The sequence below is a fragment of the Leopardus geoffroyi genome, chromosome A2, assembly GCF_018350155.1.
Source record: "Leopardus geoffroyi isolate Oge1 chromosome A2, O.geoffroyi_Oge1_pat1.0, whole genome shotgun sequence".
Classification (NCBI taxonomy): domain Eukaryota; kingdom Metazoa; phylum Chordata; class Mammalia; order Carnivora; family Felidae; genus Leopardus; species Leopardus geoffroyi.
Genome location: NC_059331.1, coordinates 88043076 through 88064145, shown reverse-complemented (window position 1 = coordinate 88064145; position 21070 = coordinate 88043076). Strand labels below are relative to the sequence as shown.

General features: G+C 35.9%; 1 protein-coding gene across 1 annotated transcript in view; it reads left to right on the top strand.

The window, feature by feature from the left end:
* The window catches only part of SEMA3E (semaphorin 3E), a 248223-nt gene that overhangs the window by 176496 nt on the left and 50657 nt on the right, over positions 1-21070 (top strand). Inside the window, exon 5 of the mRNA XM_045494645.1 lies at positions 16880-16973. Within this exon, the coding sequence (XP_045350601.1) occupies positions 16880-16973 (94 nt within the window). The remainder of the gene's footprint in view (positions 1-16879; positions 16974-21070) is intronic.

Below are 21070 nucleotides of genomic sequence, written 5' to 3'. Positions count from 1 at the left end.
GGACCCTGTGAGACAAAATACCAGAGACATCACTACAAGCATAAAACATACAGACATCACAATGACTCTAAACCCATATCTTTCTATAATAACACTGAATGTAAATGGATTAAATGCGCCAACCAAAAGACATAGGGTATCAGAATGGATAAAAAAACAAGACCCATCTATTTGCTGTCTACAAGAGACTCATTTTAGACCTGAGGACACCTTTAGATTGAGAGTGAGGGGATGGAGAACTATTTATCATGCTACTGGAAGCCAAAAGAAAGCTGGAGTAGCCATACTTATATCAGACAAACTAGACTTTAAATTAAAGGCTGTAACAAGAGATGAAGAAGGACATTATATAATAGTTACAGGGTCTATCCATCAGGAAGAGCTAACAATTATAAAAGTCTATGCGCCGAATACCGGAGCCCCCAAATATATAAAACAACTACTCATAAACATAAGCAACCTTATTGATAAGAATGTGGTCATTGCAGGGGACTTTAACACCCCACTTACAGAAATGGATAGATCATCTAGACACACGGTCAATAAAGAAACAAGGGCCCTGAATGAGACATTGGATCAGATGGACTTGACAGATATATTTAGAACTCTGCATCCCAAAGCAACAGAATATACTTTCTTCTCGAGTGCACATGGAACATTCTCCAAGATAGATCATATACTGGGTCACAAAACAGCCCTCCATATGTTTACCAGAATTGAAATTATACCATGCATACTTTCAGACCACAATGCTATGAAGCTTGAAATCAACCACAGAAAAAAGTCTGGAAAACCTCCAAAAGCATGGAGGTTAAAGAGCACCCTACTAACGAATGAGTGGGTCAACCAGGCAATTAGAGAAGAAATAAAAAAATATATGGAAACAAACGAAAATGAAAATACAACAATCCAAACGCTTTGGGACGCAGCGAAGGCAGTCCTGAGAGGAAAATACATTGCAATCCAGGCCTATCTCAAGAAACAAGAAAAATCCCAAATACAAAATCTAACAGCACACCTAAAGGAAATGGAAGCAGAACAGCAAAGGCAGCCTAAACCCAGCAGAAGAAGAGAAATAATAAAGATCAGAGCAGAAATAAACAATATAGAGTCTAAAAAAACTGTAGAGCAGATCAACGAAACCAAGAGTTGGTTTTTTGAAAAAATAAACAAAATTGACAAACCTCTAGCCAGGCTTCTCAAAAAGAAAAGGGAGATGACCCAAATAGATAAAATCATGAATGAAAATGGAATTATTACAACCAATCCCTCAGAGATACAAACAATTATCAGGGAATACTATGAAAAATTATATGCCAACAAATTGGACAACCTGGAAGAAATGGACAAATTCCTGAACACCCACACTCTTCCAAAACTCAACCAGGAGGAAATAGAAAGCTTGAACAGACCCATAACCAGCGAAGAAATTGAATCGGTTATTAAAAATCTCCCAACAAATAAGAGTCCAGGACCAGATGGCTTCCCAGGGGAGTTCTACCAGACGTTTAAAGCAGAGATAATACCTATCCTTCTCAAGCTATTCCAAGAAATAGAAAGGGAAGGAAAACTTCCAGACTCATTCTATGAAGCCAGTATTACTTTGATTCCTAAACCAGATAGAGACCCAGTAAAAAAAGAGAACTACCGGCCAATATCCCTGATGAATACGGATGCAAAAATTCTCAATAAGATACTAGCAAATCGAATTCAACGGCATATAAAAAGAATTATTCACCATGATCAAGTGGGATTCATTCCTGGGATGCAGGGCTGGTTCAACATTCGCAAATCAATCAACGTGATACATCACATTAACAAAAAAAAAGAGAAGAACCATATGATCCTGTCAATCGATGCAGAAAAGGCCTTTGACAAAATCCAGCACCCTTTCTTAATAAAAACCCTTGAGAAAGTCGGGATAGAAGGAACATACTTAAAGATCATAAAAGCCATTTATGAAAAGCCCACAGCTAACATCATTCTCAACGGGGAAAAACTGAGAGCTTTTTCCCTGAGATCAGGAACACGACAGGGATGCCCACTCTCACCGCTGTTGTTTAACATAGTGCTGGAAGTTCTAGCATCAGCAATCAGACAACAAAAGGAAATCAAAGGCATCAAAATTGGCAAAGATGAAGTCAAGCTTTCACTCTTTGCAGATGACATGATATTATACATGGAAAATCCGATAGACTCCACCAAAAGTCTGCTAGAATTGATACATGAATTCAGCAAAGTTGCAGGATACAAAATCAATGTACAGAAATCAGTTGCATTCTTATACACTAACAATGAAGCAACAGAAAGACAAATAAAGAAACTGATCCCATTCACAGTTGCACCAAGAAGCATAAAATACCTAGGAATAAATCTAACCAAAGATGTAAAGGATCTGTATGCTGAAAACTATAGAAAGCTTACGAAGGAAATTGAAGAAGATTTAAAGAAATGGAAAGACATTCCCTGCTCATGGATTGGAAAAATAAATATTGTCAAAATGTCAATACTACCCAAAGCTATCTACACATTCAATGCAATCCCAATCAAAATTGCACCAGCATTCTTCTCGAAACTAGAACAAGCAATCCTAAAATTCATATGGAACCACAAAAGGCCCCGAATAGCCAAAGGAATTTTGAAGAAGAAGACCAAAGCAGGAGGCATCACAATCCCAGACTTTAGCCTCTACTACAAAGCTGTCATCATCAAGACAGCATGGTATTGGCACAAAAACAGACACATAGACCAATGGAATAGAATAGAAACCCCAGAACTAGACCCACAAACGTATGGTCAACTCATCTTTGACAAAGCAGGAAAGAACATCCAATGGAAAAAAGACAGCCTCTTTAACAAATGGTGCTGGGAGAACTGGACAGCAACATGCAGAAGGTTGAAACTAGACCACTTTCTCACACCATTCACAAAAATAAACTCAAAATGGATAAAGGACCTGAATGTGAGACAGGAAACCATCAAAACCTTAGAGGAGAAAGCAGGAAAAGACCTCTCTGACCTCAGCCGTAGCAATCTCTTACTCGACACATCCCCAAAGGCAAGGGAATTAAAAGCAAAAGTGAATTACTGGGACCTTATGAAGATAAAAAGCTTCTGCACAGCAAAGGAAACAGCCAACAAAACTAAAAGGCAACCAACGGAATGGGAAAAGATATTTGCAAATGACATATCGGACAAAGGGCTAGTATCCAGAATCTATAAAGAGCTCACCAAACTCCACACCCGAAAAACAAATAACCCAGTGAAGAAATGGGCAGAAAACATGAATAGACACTTCTCTAAAGAAGACATCCGGATGGCCAACAGGCACATGAAAAGATGTTCAGCGTCGCTCCTTATCAGGGAAATACAAATCAAAACCACACTCAGGTATCACCTCACGCCAGTCAGAGTGGCCAAAATGAACAAATCAGGAGACTATAGATGCTGGCGAGGATGTGGAGAAACGGGAACCCTCTTGCACTGTTGGTGGGAATGCAAATTGGTGCAGCCGCTCTGGAAAACAGTGTGGAGGTTCCTCAGAAAATTAAAAATAGACCTACCCTATGACCCAGCAATAGCACTGCTGGGAATTTATCCAAGGGATACAGGAGTACTGATGCATAGGGGCACTTGTACCCCAATGTTCATAGCAGCACTCTCAACAATAGCCAAATTATGGAAAGAGCCTAAATGTCCATCAACTGATGAATGGATAAAGAAATTGTGGTTTATATACACAATGGAATACTACGTGGCAATGAGAAAAAATGAAATATGGCCTTTTGTAGCAACGTGGATGGAACTGGAGAGTGTGATGCTAAGTGAAATAAGCCATACAGAGAAAGACAGATACCATATGGTTTCACTCTTATGTGGATCCTGAGAAACCTAACAGAAACCCATGGGGGAGAGGAAGGAAAAAAAAAAAAAAAAGAGGTTAGAGTGGGAGAGAGCCAAAGCATAAGAGACTGTTAAAAACTGAGAACAAACTGAGGGTTGATGGGGGGTGGGAGGGAGGAGAGGGTGGGTGATGGGTATTGAGGAGGGCACCTTTTGGGATGAGCACTGGGTGTTTTATGGAAACCAATTTGGACAATAAATTTCATATATTATAAAAAATAAAAAAAAATAAAAATAAATTAAAAAAAAAAAAAAAGACTGGACACAAGTAGAACACAGCTTCAGCATTGGTTCTCTAGTTAGGATTATGAAGAATCATTATTTTCAGCCTTTGTTTATTAATATTCTATATTTTCCTCCATAATTATAAATTGATTTAATATTAATGATATTGTTTCAGTCCTTTATAGTCCTACAAGTCACTGCCTACTCCTTTTAAGGAAATTAAAGAACTGAGTCAAATTGAGAGCAGTTTTTCAACATCTCTTCAGTCTCATTCCCTTCTCCAGAGGAAACCACCACCCCTGATTTGGGTTGTGGCTCTCTCACCTCTTATGTTCTCTATGGAAGTGCTCAACCCAAACTGATAATACTGGTTCAATGTGTGTGTATGTGTTTATATTCTAGACCTGTAGGCTTAAAATCCCAGTCTCCTTTTGGCTAACTCGAGGCAATGTCAGTGTCCTTCAGTGTCCTCCTCCATAAAATGAGCTTATAATAGTATTCCCTGTATAGAGTCATCGTGAGGATTGGAGTAATGTAAGTAAAGCACCTAGAATAGTGCTGGACAAATAGTGAATGCCAGGGATCACCAACTCTCATGGTCACCACCAGCCAGAGCATCTCATTCCTTTACGCTCTTCAGTGGTTGGTGTCAGTCATTGCCATCACATGTTCGTTCACAAATTTGAATTCCCAGCTCTCACATAGCTTTTGATATCTTATATCTGATATCTTATAAATGACTTCCTGTCATTTAAAGTTTCCAAATCTGGGGCACCTTTGTGGCTCAGTCAGTTGGGCGTCTGACTCTTGATTTCAGCTAGGTCATGATCCCAGGGTCATGAAATAGAGCCCCGTGCCAGGCTCTGCACTAAGCGTGGAACCTGCTTAAGTTTCTCTCTCCCTCTCCCTCTCCCTCTCTCTCTCTCTGCTCCTTCCTTGCTCATGTTCTCTCTCTCTCAAAATCTCAAAATAAATAAACATTTTTTAAAGTATCAAAATCAGTAAATCAGACACATTCCTAGTATGAAATTTACCATGTTTCCTTAAAAATCAATTATTTCATTCTCTTCTACTATGAAAAGAGTAATTGAAAAGAGTAAGATATTACTCTTTTCTTTTTCACTCAAGCTTAAAACCTCAGTGTTTTGTTGTCAGCCTAGCTTTCCCCCAAGTTGAATTAGGAGCAATGCTTTTTTATAGCTGTATCTTTAAAGTACCTTTCCAATTCATTCCTCTTTCTGTTCCTTCTGCCAGAACTATTATTATCCCTAACCGCTCCCACGAGTTTCCTTACAGTCTCACTGGCTCTTCACTCTGGCTTTATCTCTGATGTCAAATTAACTTCACTAAACAATAAGTCTTTTCAGAACATTCATGATTTACCATTGCACATCGAGTGAAGGAGGTCTGAGTGCCTTATCTCAGACAGCCCGTGTTCTTCATTGTGTCTCTCACCTACACTCTATCTTTTCTCCTTTGCTCATTAAACTTTCCCTGTATAAGTTTGGTTACCATCAATGAGGACTCCTTACTCCTTTCTTACCCATCCCTTCATCATGAAATGTTTTTTGTTTTGTTTTGTTTTGTTTCTCTTTCCAGAATATCTTCCTTTAGAAGAATGATTAGGAAGGTTGGGAATTAGATCTTCCTGTTAATAGCTATAGAAATCTGGGTAAGTTTCTTTATATCTCTGAGCCTCAGGAACTTTATTTATAAAATAGGATACAGATGTCTATCTTATCAGGTTGTAGTAACTGTGGAATAAACAAATAAGCAGTGTTATTATGGGCACTTGGATGGCTCAGTCTGTTAAGTGTCTGACTCTTGATTTTGGCTCAGGCCATAATCTCAGCATTCATGAGATCAAGCCCCATATCAAGCTCCATAGTGAGAGTGCATGGATTCTTGCATGGGATTCTCCCTCTCCTTCTCTCTCCCTACCCCTCCCCAACTCATGTACCTGAGCTCACGCATGCTCGCTCTCTCTCTCTCTCAAAATAAATAATGAAAATAAAAATATATATGTCTCATTAGGTTGCAGTAACAATGAAATACACAAATAAGCTATGTTCTTAAAACAATAACTGGCATGTAGAGAGTTCCTAATAGAAATCTTCACTAACTTTAGTTTTTTTGTTTTGTTTTTTGTTTCGCTGAGAAAAACATTTCAGGGTATCACCCCTCCTTCCCTCAGCCTAGACCACTCTACCTCCAGTACTAAAATTAGGTTCCAAGTTCTTGTTCTCATCATAGTTAGTACCTTGTTCTAGGACTTTTCACACTGAAGCACTCATTATAGTAATTATATCCCCACTCTATACAGCCTGAAAGATGTAGCTCCTGTCCTGTGATGTTTTTTGGATAATCACTATACATTTAAATACCTATCTTAGAGATTTGTAATAAGCAATACAGGAGAATAGTTAGGTGAAAGCGTTTTGTATTTTAAGTGCTCTACAGAAGTGAACTTTTATTACTTTTGTAGCACCTTGCACAGTGCTTTGCAGAGTTGTGAAGTGCACATTGAATGAAATATACATTGAAAACATATCTTAGCGTATGTTAGGTACCGTGTTCATTCTCCATTCCGTTATCACTGATGATGTGATCTTAGTGAAACATGCTTGTTGTCTCTTTTAATTGTATTATATCTCTGTCTCATCTGTATCTACAGGCATGGACCTCCAAAGTAATCATTCAAAACAAGAAACATGTTAAGAATATGCTCACATCCCTTTTATGTTTGTGTAATAAGCTGATGTTTGTGGTTTGATAAAGGGAGGGATGAGATGCCAGAAGAAGGGTGGAACATACACCCTCACTCTCAAGGTCATGGAACAGGCCTTCCCACTTCAAGTATATGGCAAAGTAGGCCGTGGCCCGGGAATCATCAAATCAGAAAGGGTTTTAATATTATCACCTTTGAAAATGATTTTGGAATACTCTTCTCTAACTGTATAAGATTTCTACAGTAGAGAATCGATTCCTCATATGTAGATTTCCTCTTTTCCCAAGAGAAAGCCAGGAATCCCTTAACCTAGACTCTCCTAACCATGGAAGACTTTACCCATTCACTCTACTTTCCAAAATTGCCTTTGATGACACCATTAACTCCAAGAGCTGTATGAGTCCAGCCAGGACTGAGTGACAAATCAGCTGTTAAAGAAAGTGTCCAAAGAAAGTGTCCCTTCCCTTGCAGCTGTCCTGCTCTTAATGTGCAGATGGTGAATTTATTTTTTCTTTTACCAGCAATTCTTTTCTTTCTTCTCCACACAGGACTATGATCCTTTGTGATCATGTATGACTCAGTCAGCAGTAGGAACACTCATAAGATTGAGGAGTTTTCAAATGTGTCCAAGGGAAAGGGAACAGGGATTCCGAAATCAGGACTTGCTCCAAAGGCTGTCTGTATGCTAAAAAGGGACTATGACTTCCTTCCCATGAAAAGTAGATATTCATAGTTTTATAAAAAGCATCTTTGTCCTCAAAAAAGAATCTTGCTTTTTGCTTCATTGTGTGTGGTCAGAATAACAGTGAGAGTAGTCAAATCCAGAGGTGGACAGGAAAAATGGTGTCGAAAAGAAATCCAGATCTTAAAGCTAACTGGAGTTAAGATGGATCTTTTCTTTTTATGTGTAAACGTCTAAATAATTACCTCCATCCTTCAGTTAAATTTTTTAAAGTATACATGAAGTTTTCTTCATGATTTTTTCTAGCATTCTCTGTTGCATGTTGATATTAATATTAATGTTGTTTATAATGAGTATTTTAATACTAATATCTCTTAATATTTTACATATTAAAATATATAAATTCCTGCTTATATTGTCAAATATATAGATTATTATATAAACATATATAAAAATTATCATATATGTACCATGTATTCTAAGAAACAGACTATAATTGCTCATTTATGGTATAGCAATTATTTTATACAGTGTATAGAGAGTATCAGAAGTTAAACCCTGTTTATGCTGAACAAATATTTACTACCACGATTTTTTTCCTACTTAATTTGCCCTAAAATATCTACACAGGATAGAAGTCCCTACTTGCTTAAAAGATAGCTGATTGTACTCACATTCCCTAGAATTCTTGGCATTTTATTAAGCAGCTGAGATTGAGAAATCTAGTAGGTCATGATGCCCATTACCGCAAAACTCTATTTCCTTCAGCCTTTTTATATGTAGACCTGCTTTGAACATTGTATAATTTGTTGACGTAAAGAGATTCCAAGTGAGTGACTTAGTAGTTTATTACAGAATGGTGCTTCAGTTTCAGTATGAGTGGTAAATTTAGGAGCAGATTGACTGGGTGGTCCAGGCAAGGATTGGCTAGACATACTGTGATAGATTTTCTATCACATTAAATTTGACTTTTTCCAAAAGCAAACACAGATGATCCTGAGGTAAATGAAACAAATTACAACCAGTAATGTCCTTATTACAAGACTGGCTCTGCTTATTTTTCACGTAATTAAAATACCAAATTTCTTAAGCTCAGAACTAGATACTTAATTGTAATATGACATTTCCTAATGTGGCCTTATATGTCCAGCAAATAGTCAGCATCCAGATCTTTATTTTCTTAGGCTTATTTCAGTCTATTGCTGTTATTCTCCTTATTGATAAATAAATTCTTTCATCTTTGTCCAGTAGATACCTCTTCAAGTCGACATCCCTCTTCTAAGCCTTGTGATATAACTCTAATAGTTTTCTTAGCTTCTTCGCTTTGTAGAGTAAAAAGATATTCTAAGGCCACTTTGTGTATTTATGGCACCAGACTATTTTTTTTAAATTTATTTTGTGGTCTTCATTGATATGTATGAGTTCATTATATAATAAGAGAAGAAACCCTTTTTTATTTGAGTGAAATAATGTTCATGGTTTTCCCATTTTAAGATTTTTTCCCCAAAATCATTAAGTTACATTATTTATCCATCTTTCTTTTATGCCTCCTGGATTTTGTGTCTTGTTTTAAAAGGCCTTTCCCACACCACACTGAAGGATACATACCAAATTTTTATGTCTTTTTCTATTCCTTTGTATAATCCTATTTCTTATGTTTAAATTGTTGATCAATCTGGAATTTGGCTATAGGGCTATAGGACATGAGGTAGTAATCAAACTTTATTTTTTTCCATATGGCACTCCAGTTGTCCAAACACCATTTATCGAATAATCCATCATTTATCCACAGTGCTTTGAAATACTATCCATATTAATGTGCATTCTTACACTTATGGCTTCTCATAAGATAGAATAAGGTTTTAAAGTTGACTGCAAAACATCAGAAAACAAAAATAAAATAATACTGAATGAAATCAGCATTATGCACCATCAGGTTTGATATGAAATCTGGTTGCAAACCCTTGGATATAGTAAGGGCTCAGTTTTCTTCCCATATATAGTTATGTCACGTTCAGATTTTCTGATTCTTTTAGTTTCTTTTATATTAAATTCCTTCCTCTGATTCTCACAACAGTCATAGGAGACAGCAGCATGGAAATATTATTTCTTCTTTTTCACAAGTGTTGAAATTGAGGTTTAATGGGGTTATGGGACTTGAGCCATAGATCAAATCAGAGGCTTTTTTATCTCCATGTTAGATTAGCTCTCTGGAAAAACATTTTTTGACTCTTATTTGACTTCTTATTCCTATTCCTATTTTCATTCTCTTCCTTCTTCTTTTTCCTAGTAGTTTATAAGATAACATTAGAGACTTTATTTCTGCCATTGAAATGGTATATTTGCCTAATATTATTCAAGTATTAAAATATAGTTATTAGTTATTGAACTATATTTAACATATTAATAAAAAAATAACTAATATGTTAGTGGTAGTCACCTGTTCATTTTAGCGTTTCTGTTTGTTAAATTTACAATTAGAGAGGATGCTTTGCTTAATTTTATAGGGTTTAAAAGGAGTAGCATGCATCATGTTTCCTAAGTTGAATATTGACTGAATGCTTGAGCTGTCATAGGCTTCTTAAATGTTGGTTGAATTACCCATTTGTATACATAATCACAATACATTGGAAATAATGTTACAAGCGATATGTAGCACAGTCTGTGGAAGAAGGTTTGCTTAGAGAAGTCTTGGAGAATATCAGCAAGAAGGCATCTTTCAACAGTATTTCCTCATTACACAGGGTTTTTGTGTTGTAGAGAAAAGGAAGAATTGAATTCCTTTTTTCCCCAAGGGAAAATGTAATAGAAGAGCTGTGGATATTATCATACCTACAACTTTAAAGAAAGTCAGTCAGCTTGTGATGCTAGAGTTTTGATTGGAGGGTGGGTTTCTGGAGGGAGAAAAAACCTAAAATCAACCCGTGAAGATCCTGAACTGCCGTTCTGGAGATGAGACTTTATAACAGTGAGGAGGTACCTAAGAGAGAAACATGGTTGTATTTGAGAGGGTGATAAAGAAGAGGTTGACGCTGTTTTCTAATAAAAGTAGGCTTCAGGACAACATAATCAAAGTTGGAAGAGTATTTATTTCTAGTACTCTTACTCCACCAGGCATACATTTCTGGTAGACAGTGCTAATAGTGTGGAATTTAAGAGACTGTTGGAATAAGATGAGGGTGAGGAGAATGGAATCATGAAGTAACAATTAAAGGATACACAGAAGGGGGGGAAAGATTATTTTTCTTAAAAATACAGGTTAAACAAATGTTTATTTACAAATTCAGCATAAGAAAAGTGCGTTAGAATTTTACCTTAGATGTATTATATGCCTTTTAAAAATGTTTGGTCACATTTGCAAGCTATTCCAATAATGTTAAAGGAAACAAAACATTTAAATATGTAATTTAATAACTAAATTACGGTAAGTATTTTTTTCTTTAAATAATTCTTCATATACATATTCAAACCTTGATTATGCATGAATTACCTCGTTAACAGACACTCAGCCATGCCCGCAGCACATCTGTAATGCCTTCTCCATCTACAGTGGTAGGTAGGGTAGACAATATTGTAGAATGAATATGGCACTAGAAGTTAGAAGATACTCTTCTAGATTTGCAAAGCACCACCCTGCCTCTGATTTCTCATCTATAAAAGGAAAATAATATTTGTGAACAATATTATTGACCCTTTTATACTTCATAGACTTGTTTTGAGGGTGAAACAAAATAATGTATGCAAAAATGGTTCCTAAATTTTAAAGCACTATACAAATATGACATTATTTTTTTAGAGATAAAAATGTAAAAAAAAAAAAAAATTAAAATGCAAAGCTGTTAGCCTTGGTGTCAAAACATTTACTTAAAATTTCAGTCCCTTTTCATATTTTTTCTGCTAGTTTATTGAGCCTTTGGGAAATGTTTCCAATATACTTTAATACATGTTTTTATTGATTGGCAGAAGAAAGGAAAAAATTATATAGTCATATTTAAAGTTAATTTGATGCAGATTATTAGATAGCTATTATGTAAAGAATTAAACTACATATGGTTATTCTAGACATTTACATATCAAAACTGCATCTTTTATTTTTCATTGTTGATGACTACATGTATGTGTGCCTTGTGTATTTTACTACTTTTTCTCTAACGATTAGAAATAGTTAATAAAATAGGGAATTATTTGATTTGTTTTAGAGTATTTATAATGTTCTTTTTTTCTCTGACATCTTTCAGAATATACTATTGACACTAAGGGCACAAATAGTTCATCAAGCTGACTTATTAACGGGAAAATCATTTCATTTAATGGGCATGACATTTAACACGTGATATGTGCAGTAACTCACATATTGAAAATAGCTTACAGCAGGCTTGCTGGATCCTGAGCGCTCCCCTCAAGGCCTAAAGGGAAAAACTGTCCTGGAAAGACTTACCGTTTATTCTTTAAATGTTTTTCGAATAGCATGTGCATCTGCTCACGCATTTGCAAACTATAGGCCCTGCTTTCTCTCGAGCACAAGAGAACCCACTGAAAAACTTCCTGCCACACTGAAACAAAACGTGTAGCTCACACTTCTAATGCTTGTGATGTCTTGTAAATTTAAGCCACATTACTCACGTAGAAATTCCAGCTGTTAAAACACAGATAATGGAAAGCCAGTGGAAGCACTGGCCAACATTCTCAATAAGGTTAAACAGCAACGTTACGTATTCCTTGAACCATAAGCGCAGTTGCTTTGGGGTCATTGACAGTGTCACCATGCCTCAAGTTTTCTGGTTGGTTTGGTTGCTGAATTCCACTTCATGGAAGAAAATGATATTACTCACTTTTTAGTATTTTATTGGATTGTGCACTAAATTAAACACTGCATTTAAGGTTATAGTGAACTCTCAAGATAATGGGAGAAACTACTTAATTTGAAGTCAGCTTTATCTGTGCAGAACAAAGCTATAGAAGTTTGGAATTTGCCTGCATTGTTACAATATCAGCATTATCCAGTCTAGGATAATTTTTTTCTTTTTACCTCTTCTCAACAATTTCAACATCTCTGTTGTATGAAATTGCAAAAATAATATATTGAATCCTGAGGAACTAAGATGAATTGAACCAATGTATCGTTCTGTCATATGTGGCTTAACAAGGTAAAGAAAGCCTCCGATCTAAAAGCATGAAACAAAATATCAGGTAAATTATTAAAAACTACTGTCAAGTCAGTTATTTGATAAGAATTCAGAACTCAGTCTTTACTCCCAGCTCAGTGTTGCAGTTTCATGACCACACACCGCAGTATCAAAAGATACTCAGTAAAAAATAAAAATAAAAATAAATCAGTCATGTGGGACAGGGAAGCCTTAACTAAAAAATGATTATACCTTCATGTCACACCTCCGTATTACTTCAAATTACGTATTGTCATTAATAAGGTCATGGTGGAGAGGGTGCCTGAGTGGCTCAGTAGGTTAAGGGTCTGAGTTCAGCTCAGGTCACGATCTCACATTTCTTGAGTTCAAAGCCCTCATCGGGCTCTTTGTTGTCAGCACAGAGCCCACTTTTGATCCTCTGTCTCCCCTCCACCCTGTCCCTGCTCTGCTCATGCTCGTTCTCTCTCTCTTTCTCAAAAATAAACCAACATTATAAAAAATAATAATAGGGTCATTGGGAATAAAACAAATACCATTATTCTTAAGTATTTGATTTTACTTTTAATAAATGCAATGGAACATTCATTTATGTTATATTTATCCTAACCCTTAATACGTTAGTACTGGCAAGAATTCATCATAAATCATAAAGGTATATATGTAAGTGTATTATCTTCATTAAATAGTAGCCGGGGAAATAAAGAATATATCTTTTCTTTAGGTTTTTGAACAATGTAATAGTTTTACTAAACCAATAGCAATCACAATACCAAAACAATAGCAAAAACAATACCATGATGTTTCTATATGAGTAGCCCTCAGAAACCATATACAATATAGGACAGCATAATAACTTGTACATATTATCTAGTTTTGAATCAATATACCTATATACAGCAGTTCTGTGAGTTGTTTTAGATATAAAAGAAAATAAGCATGGGGAAAAAATGTTTCTAGAAAAGTGGTATTTTTTCAAACATCATGAACAGTTGTGCATTTATTTGATACAGAGGATTGGAGATTAACATCACATGAGCGATTTCCTCAAGAAAACCCTGCAAACCAGTAGGAAGGAGAGTTAAACACATAGACAATTATAATACAGAAAAATACGTGGTATAAAAGAGGGATTCGTATGATGCTTGCAGGGACACAAAAAGGAAAAGGAAGAGATTCGACAGCAGGCAAAGAGATCAGATCAGGATTCCCAGGGGTCATAAAGTCTGTGCTGAATTTTTAATATTATATGGGCATTATTACCCAGAACACATTGAGGAACCTGGGAAAGAGATATTCAGAAACCTGCCAGTAGTTCAGAATGGCAGGTACCCACACTGTGAGAGCAGTTACAGAACCTTCAAGTGTTCAAAGCAACTCTTCATTCGCTTGTTACAAATATTATAGTCTTCAAAATGCACATTTCAGGAGTTTTAAAATTTAAGAAGTATCATACTCTACAATCCAATTTGTCATTGTCTTTTAGTTTTACATTGTTTGACTCCTGGAGTATTGTTAACCAAGTGCTATGTATGGAAGAAATGACTGTGTCCTCCAAAGATTTGGACCTTCCTTCTCTCTGTACATAAAGATAATGGTGCTGGTCTAAAGCAAAGGTCTTCCAGGAGTATATTGGTTTTTTTTTTTTTTTCTTTTTATTCACTAGTAGGCTAAACAATTAGAAACTGAAGAGTACATGCATTTTTTGAATTAAAATGATATGTCTGTCCCTTAAACTATTCAAAAATATGCATTTTTAATAGTGATGTAAAAGCAGGCAAAAAAGTTTTAATTGAACTTATTTTACAATGACTATACGTTGAGATAGTCTTAGCCATTAATCATAAAATGAGATAGATATTTGAAATCTTCTGCATAAAAGAGGAAGCGATCTGTCAAGGTACATCCAAGTTTGGACATAAGGCATACAAATATTTGAGTGTCCGGCACTCATTTGTTCTCAGGTTTAAATTTGAGGTTTTGTAAAAGAGTATGTCCTCTTACAGACTCACATCGAATGAAAAATTCCACATGAGCCTGGGTTCCACTTAGTTGTTTTTGCCAAATGTTAGGGTGGTAGGCATCTTTTTGAATGTAGGTTTCTGTCAATTCAGTCTACTTCTCTTCAAAGCTGAAAACACTGATATGCCAGGTAATTGATACCTCAGACATGTGCTGAAATTCAGCAGTCAGCAACAGCCTCAGGAACCTAGTCATGATTTATACTTAAGAAACCTGTGATCTCTCTAAGAAACCGTGACTTCATCCCCATCACCTGACTACCCTTCTTTGAAGTTTGAGATTCTCTCCATCTTAGAATTCTTCGTTTGCATTTTCTATGTTTCATCTACCTGACAGTTTAAACTTAATATATTGTGCTGACTTGAATAAATAAGCAACATATTTGTTTTTCTCTTCAATTTTAGTGCTGAAGGTATCTAATTTTATCCATTAGGTAAATTACCTTTACCTGTCATTAGTGATAAAAGTTGAGTTTCAGAATTTTGAAGTTTTAGAAAGTCTTGATTTAAGAAAGCACTTCAGTCTCTTTACTGGTTTTCTATAACCAAATATTGGGACTTTTGACTGTGTTGGAAAAAATGTAAAATGTATGTCCTACCTACTTTTCTCAAATAATCCACAAAGTGGCAGTGTGACTAACGGTCAGACGAGTATTACATTCACACACTTGATCTCTTTCTCCTTCATATAGTGCTGTGGGTCAGTTTTGCAAATAGATGAAAACCGTTCAGCACAGCTGTTAGGTGGGAAGACCAAGAATTCGGTCTCATTTTAACAAACTTTTTTTTTTTCTCATGTCATTGCAGATTGTTCACCTCTGAGGAGCAAAAACAAAAATGTCTCCAATTATTTATTGGTATTCTTACTCTCTGCTAATTTGTGTAAAATGTAGGAGTAGGGAAAAAAATTGGACTTAAAAAAATTTTTATGGCTTTTAGCCACCTCTGGGTCAGGAGCTTACATTTGCTCTATAGGCTGTCAATTCCCACAGGTCAATTCCAAGGATAAGACTGGAAGGTTATAGAAGTCAGGTGAACTCTGCATTTACTGGAAGGTTTTAGAACACCAGGATCAGAATGGTGATATTAGAAAATCAGAGACAGTAAGAAAAATGTGTCAAATAACAATGCAAGAGAAGGACAGAACAGGTAACATGGAGTAAGGAGTGTGGCTAAGAAAGTCAAAATCAAGCTTGAAAAAAAGTGCTGGCAATTCTCAAAGGTTTTTCAGGACATTAGGATTGTTTTTAGGTTCATAGTTTACAGATGCGCAGGGCTATTCATAGATACCGATGGGCAGTATCAACAATATTCTATTGCAAAGTAGTGGGCTTTTTTTTCCTACAAAATTTTACATATTGATTCCTATTGTCGGTTTTCCAAAGTACTTTTTTTTTTACCCAAAACATTTATAGCACACTTAATAATAATTACAAAAATGTGCTGAGAGTTTTGAATTCCGAGAATATTCAGAGAACGTTTCTGTGGTTATGGGTTTGCAGTAGGAACCAATGTAGTAGTGGTTCTTCACAGAAATATTTATTTTTCAGTTTCATTTACGTGACATGAGTCTGACATATTGCTCGTAATGTGACATTTATTTATGTGTCTATATTCCAGTAATTATTTATGCAGCCATCATTCTCTAAATCATTAAAGTTAAGTGTCTATACAAAGAATATGTGATGAAGAATGAAAATGGAAATAATCAAAATTGATAGAAAATTTCATCTTTTTCTTTTACGGACGCTTCAAAAAAAAATCCGTAGTGGCCTTTCTGGAATAAAAGACCATTTCTGTGTTTATCGCTGAACCTCCCTTTTAGTAACCTTTCTTCTGCAAGTTTTCATTTCTTTGGAGTATTTAACTGCCACATCTCAAGGTAATTAATACTCTCCGCTCAAGTGATAAAAACTGCTAATAACTTCTTTCATTTCATCACCTGGATACCTACTAGGAAGGAGGGAGAGAATCCATGTGGGCCTGAAAACCCATTTATTTATTTACAAAACCAAGTTTGCTCCTAAATAACTTGATGTTACTCTCTGGTGCCCTGTTTCCGATAGCAGTTCTGTACAAGGTCTGCTTGTACAAGGTCTGTTTATGTTTTCTCTGATCAGTTAGATTCTTATTAACGTTGGCAAATACATAATGGCTTGTCTGGTTTTCTTTCTAGGATCCCCTATTTCATCTGGAACCACACAGGTCAGAAAGAGGAAGGGGCAGGTGCCCTTTTGATCCCAGCTCATCCTTCATCTCTACCTTAATCGGTAATTATTGTCGCCACAATCAGTTGGTCATCATATTGATTTTGAAACGTCAGTCCGATTCTTTTGGCATTTCTTAATATGTGTTGCCTTGTCATATTTATTTATTGGTTCTAAGAACGAGAATGTTAAATTTCAAACCATGCTAAATTGGGCCAATTTAACTCTAAAATAAGTGCAGCTGCTATAAAGTATGCGTGTCTCATTCTGAAAACACAAATTTCTACTTAATACCTGATATAAAACACCTTGCAGTGTGCCATTTATCGTTCAAAAATGCAGTTATAGTAACACTTTATAAAAACGTCGCCAGCTAGAGAAACTGAACTGTTTTAACATAGGTTAGTTACTTATATTTTACTCTCTGGTTTCCGGGGAGCTTAGATTCTCTTCTTGGTGTCTTTCTCTGTATCAGTAGAAAGTCATCTCAATTGAGAATTAATGTTATTTATCTAAACTCCTGTTAATCTAGAATATAAACTACAGAGGTTGACCAGTTTAAACTTTGTACTAAATGTCCATATTGAAATAATAGAAAAAGCTGGCATGTCTGATCTAGATTTCCATTTGATTCCATTTAATTAGATGAGGTACCTGAATACCTCACTTAAGAGACAGTGAAATTTTTCTTTCTTTCTTTTTATCTTTGTCTCTTTCTTCTTTTTCTTTTTCTCTTATATTCTTGGGGTTTAAAAATGGCACACTTGTTGGGTGCCTGGGTGGCTCAGTCAGTTAAGCGTCCGGCTTCAGCTCAGGTCATGATCTCACGGTTTGTGGGTTAGAGCCCCGTGTTGGGCTCTGTGCTGACAGTTCAAAGCCTGGAGCCTGTGTCAGATTCTTTGTCTCCCTCTCTTTCTGCCCTCCCCCACTCATGCTGTCTCTCTCTCTCTCTGTCTCAAAAATAAACATTAAAAAAAATTTTTAAATAGCCCACTTGTCAAAGTACTCCAGCACTGTGAAGATACAATGGAGGAGTTTCCGAGTGTAAAATTGAAGAGAGCTATCCCTGACATTTAACTGGGTGCCATTAGAAATCTGTTTTTTTTTCCCCCCACAGTGTTGTGAGGTTCTGTTATAGGTATGGCACAGACGTACAAATTTCTATTATTACACGTGCGCTGCTTAGAGTTGTATGCTGTTATTAGGTCATCCTGTTTGCAGAAAATGGGAAAGTGTAAAATAACATGTAGGGACATCAGATTCAAACTAAAGGGTTAACACTTAAAACTTCCCACTGAGGAATATTCAAAATACCGTATTATTGATTTTGTGTTGATAAAGATATTCCTGTGTATTCTAAGAACTTTATAGTCTCTGAACTTATTCCAGACAGTTGATTTTGATGGGCCTTGGATCCCAATCCCACTCTCTATGCTTCCCCAGCCCAGTCACGGTACTTAAGTCCAAGCAAGCAGAGCTTTGTTGATACATACAGTTGACCCTTGAACAACATAGGTTTGAACTTAATAGGTCCAGGTGTATGCAGATTTTTTAAAAATAAATACAGTGCAGTTCTGATATGAGATTTCACATAGTAGTGAAGTTCTTCAGAAGGTTGAATAAAGATATGTAATATTCTTAAAGAATATAAAATTTTAAAGAAAAATAGTATTTTAAGGTAGCTGTGTTCCTCTGCTAACCTATTTGTGTGTGTGTGTGTGTGTGTGTGTGTGTGTGTATGAACAAGATATGAGGAAAGGAATTTAAATATGAAAATAAGATTGCTAAGTAAGTTTAAACTTTAGTAAGAATCAAAATTTGGGGGGTGATACTTTTGATGAATGCCAGATCCATAAATGTTAGAAATGGCAGCGTATGAATTAAAATACATGTATTTGTTAAACAGTTTTTGTTTCTAATGCTTTCAGTGCTTTGTGGGGGGCAAGTTCATAGATTGAAAATTGGAATATGTTTGGAATAGATTTCCTTATTCCTTTTTCTGTACATCTTGCACAGAATGGGACTTCTATAAATATTCACTGAATAGAGTCAATATCCTTCAACAAACAAACCAAAAACAAATTTTGGAATATTCATAAGAATGTTATAAATGATATCGAAAGTTGAAAATTACAGAGTGAACGCTACATCTGTAGAGAAATCCCAAGAAGGTTAGAACTCCATTTATTTTTAACATTTCATTTAAAAGGTTGAAACACTTTATTCAGTCACCCTGCCACTCACCACTAAGCCTCCCTGGAGCTTATTTATGCATGAAACCAGGAACTTAAAACTGAATTTTTTAAGAGGGGAAATATTACTGGAGGGACATTTCCAAGTGAGTTTCATTGAACTTCCAAATCAAATTACACTGTGCCGAAATGTGAAGTGCTTGCCATCTGGGTGGCTGTTTCGCTTATTCAGAAGAGAAATCAAATCCTAAGAGCCCTCCAAACCAAACACAAAAGTTAGAGGAATAATCCCTCCAAAGAAAAGAAATAAAAATATAATTCTTGACATTTATCCACTAGCTTTCATCCCCAAGTACCTCTGAAAGATCACTCACTCACTGTAGATATGAAGCAGCCACTGATATAGAAACCTGATAACCTGTGTGAGCCAGCAACTCTAAAAGAGAGGAAGTAGAAGTAATTCACCCAGTTGAAAACACAGCAAGAATTTGGGCTGGAAAAATGGAGCTACCTGAGTTGGAGTTTGGCAAGCTTGATGTAACTTACTGACAGGGAAAGAATGCGTTAATGTGGTTTTTTATGGCCACACGTGTTCTCTGTTGATGGGTTAGGACAAGACTTCAGCAAAATGATGACCATCTTTAGGCCATGATACTTCTTCGTTTCCTTGTTAATTATAGGTCGCGCTACCTGTTTAGGGCCTGCTCACCTTAAGATGTGCTGTCATGATAAGGAATTCAAATTTGTAACAATACTCATAAAACTAACAAGGCCCCCAAAGGGAAAAAAATAAATGTGCTGGCAAATCAAAGAACGTCTTTAATTTCTCAACTTTATATACAGTTTTCGTTTTAGTCACATAAATTCAGTTAGCTGAAGATCACATAAAGTAAAATCTTATGGAAAAACTAAAGAAAGAGTATTTGCTAGGTAAAAGAGAAGTTGATGACCATGTTTTGTAATCTGATGTAGAAATGAAATGCTGTATCGTGCAGTGATTCCATGTGAAACAGGTTTTTAGGAGTAAAGCAAGCTATGTTCCCTATGTTCAGAAATCATTTGATATCAAATCTTATATTATTTAGGTTGCTCTTCAAATGCCACTTGGTATTAATATGTTATCTTGGTAGCATATAAATTCATATTGCAGGTGCAAAATTTCTACATGTTTAGCCACATTTCCCGCCCCCCCCCCACTGTGATTAGTAATATTGTATTTTAAATGGTCTTAAGTAACTGTGTGAAGAATATAAGACATCATACCCTGATTTTAAAAACACTTTATTGAAACAATGAATTATTTAGTAAAATAAATTGCTACATTACTTGCCTCTACCTTTCATCCAAAGATACTTAGTACTTACCTTGCTACCAAATAAAAAGTCAAGGTTCTTGGGGCACCTGGGTGGCTCATTCGGTTAAGCGTCAGACTTTTGACTTCAGCTCAGGTCATGATCTCACGTTTCACGGGTTCAATTCCCACATCAAGCTCTGCTCTCACATTGTGGAGCCTGCTTGGGAATCTCTCTCTCTCCCTCTCTCTCTGCCCCTCCCCTGCTCTCTTTGTCTCTCTCTCAAAATAAATAACCCAAAGAATGCAAGAAATCTTTTGTTTATGTCATATATCATTTTGGCCCAGAAGGAAAATATTGGCTGACTCTTTTTCATCACCTGTGTTGGGTGTAATATTGCAATACTCTTAATAAGTTGATAACACCTTCAGCAACTGCAGGATTTTCCTTATATTTTGCCCTCTCAGTTCTGTTGCCATTTTTTTAACGTTTCATTCTGACTCAGATTTGTATCACTAGTCCCAGGTGCCATTTAATATTTACCATACCTGATGCAACTAAAGTATGCTAACATGCATGTTACTAGCGTTTGGAGGGTATCATTCTAATTTGTCATGTACTTTTTCTTTGCTTTCAAAGTGTTCGCTTTGTTGTTAGGATATTTTTAGAATATTTC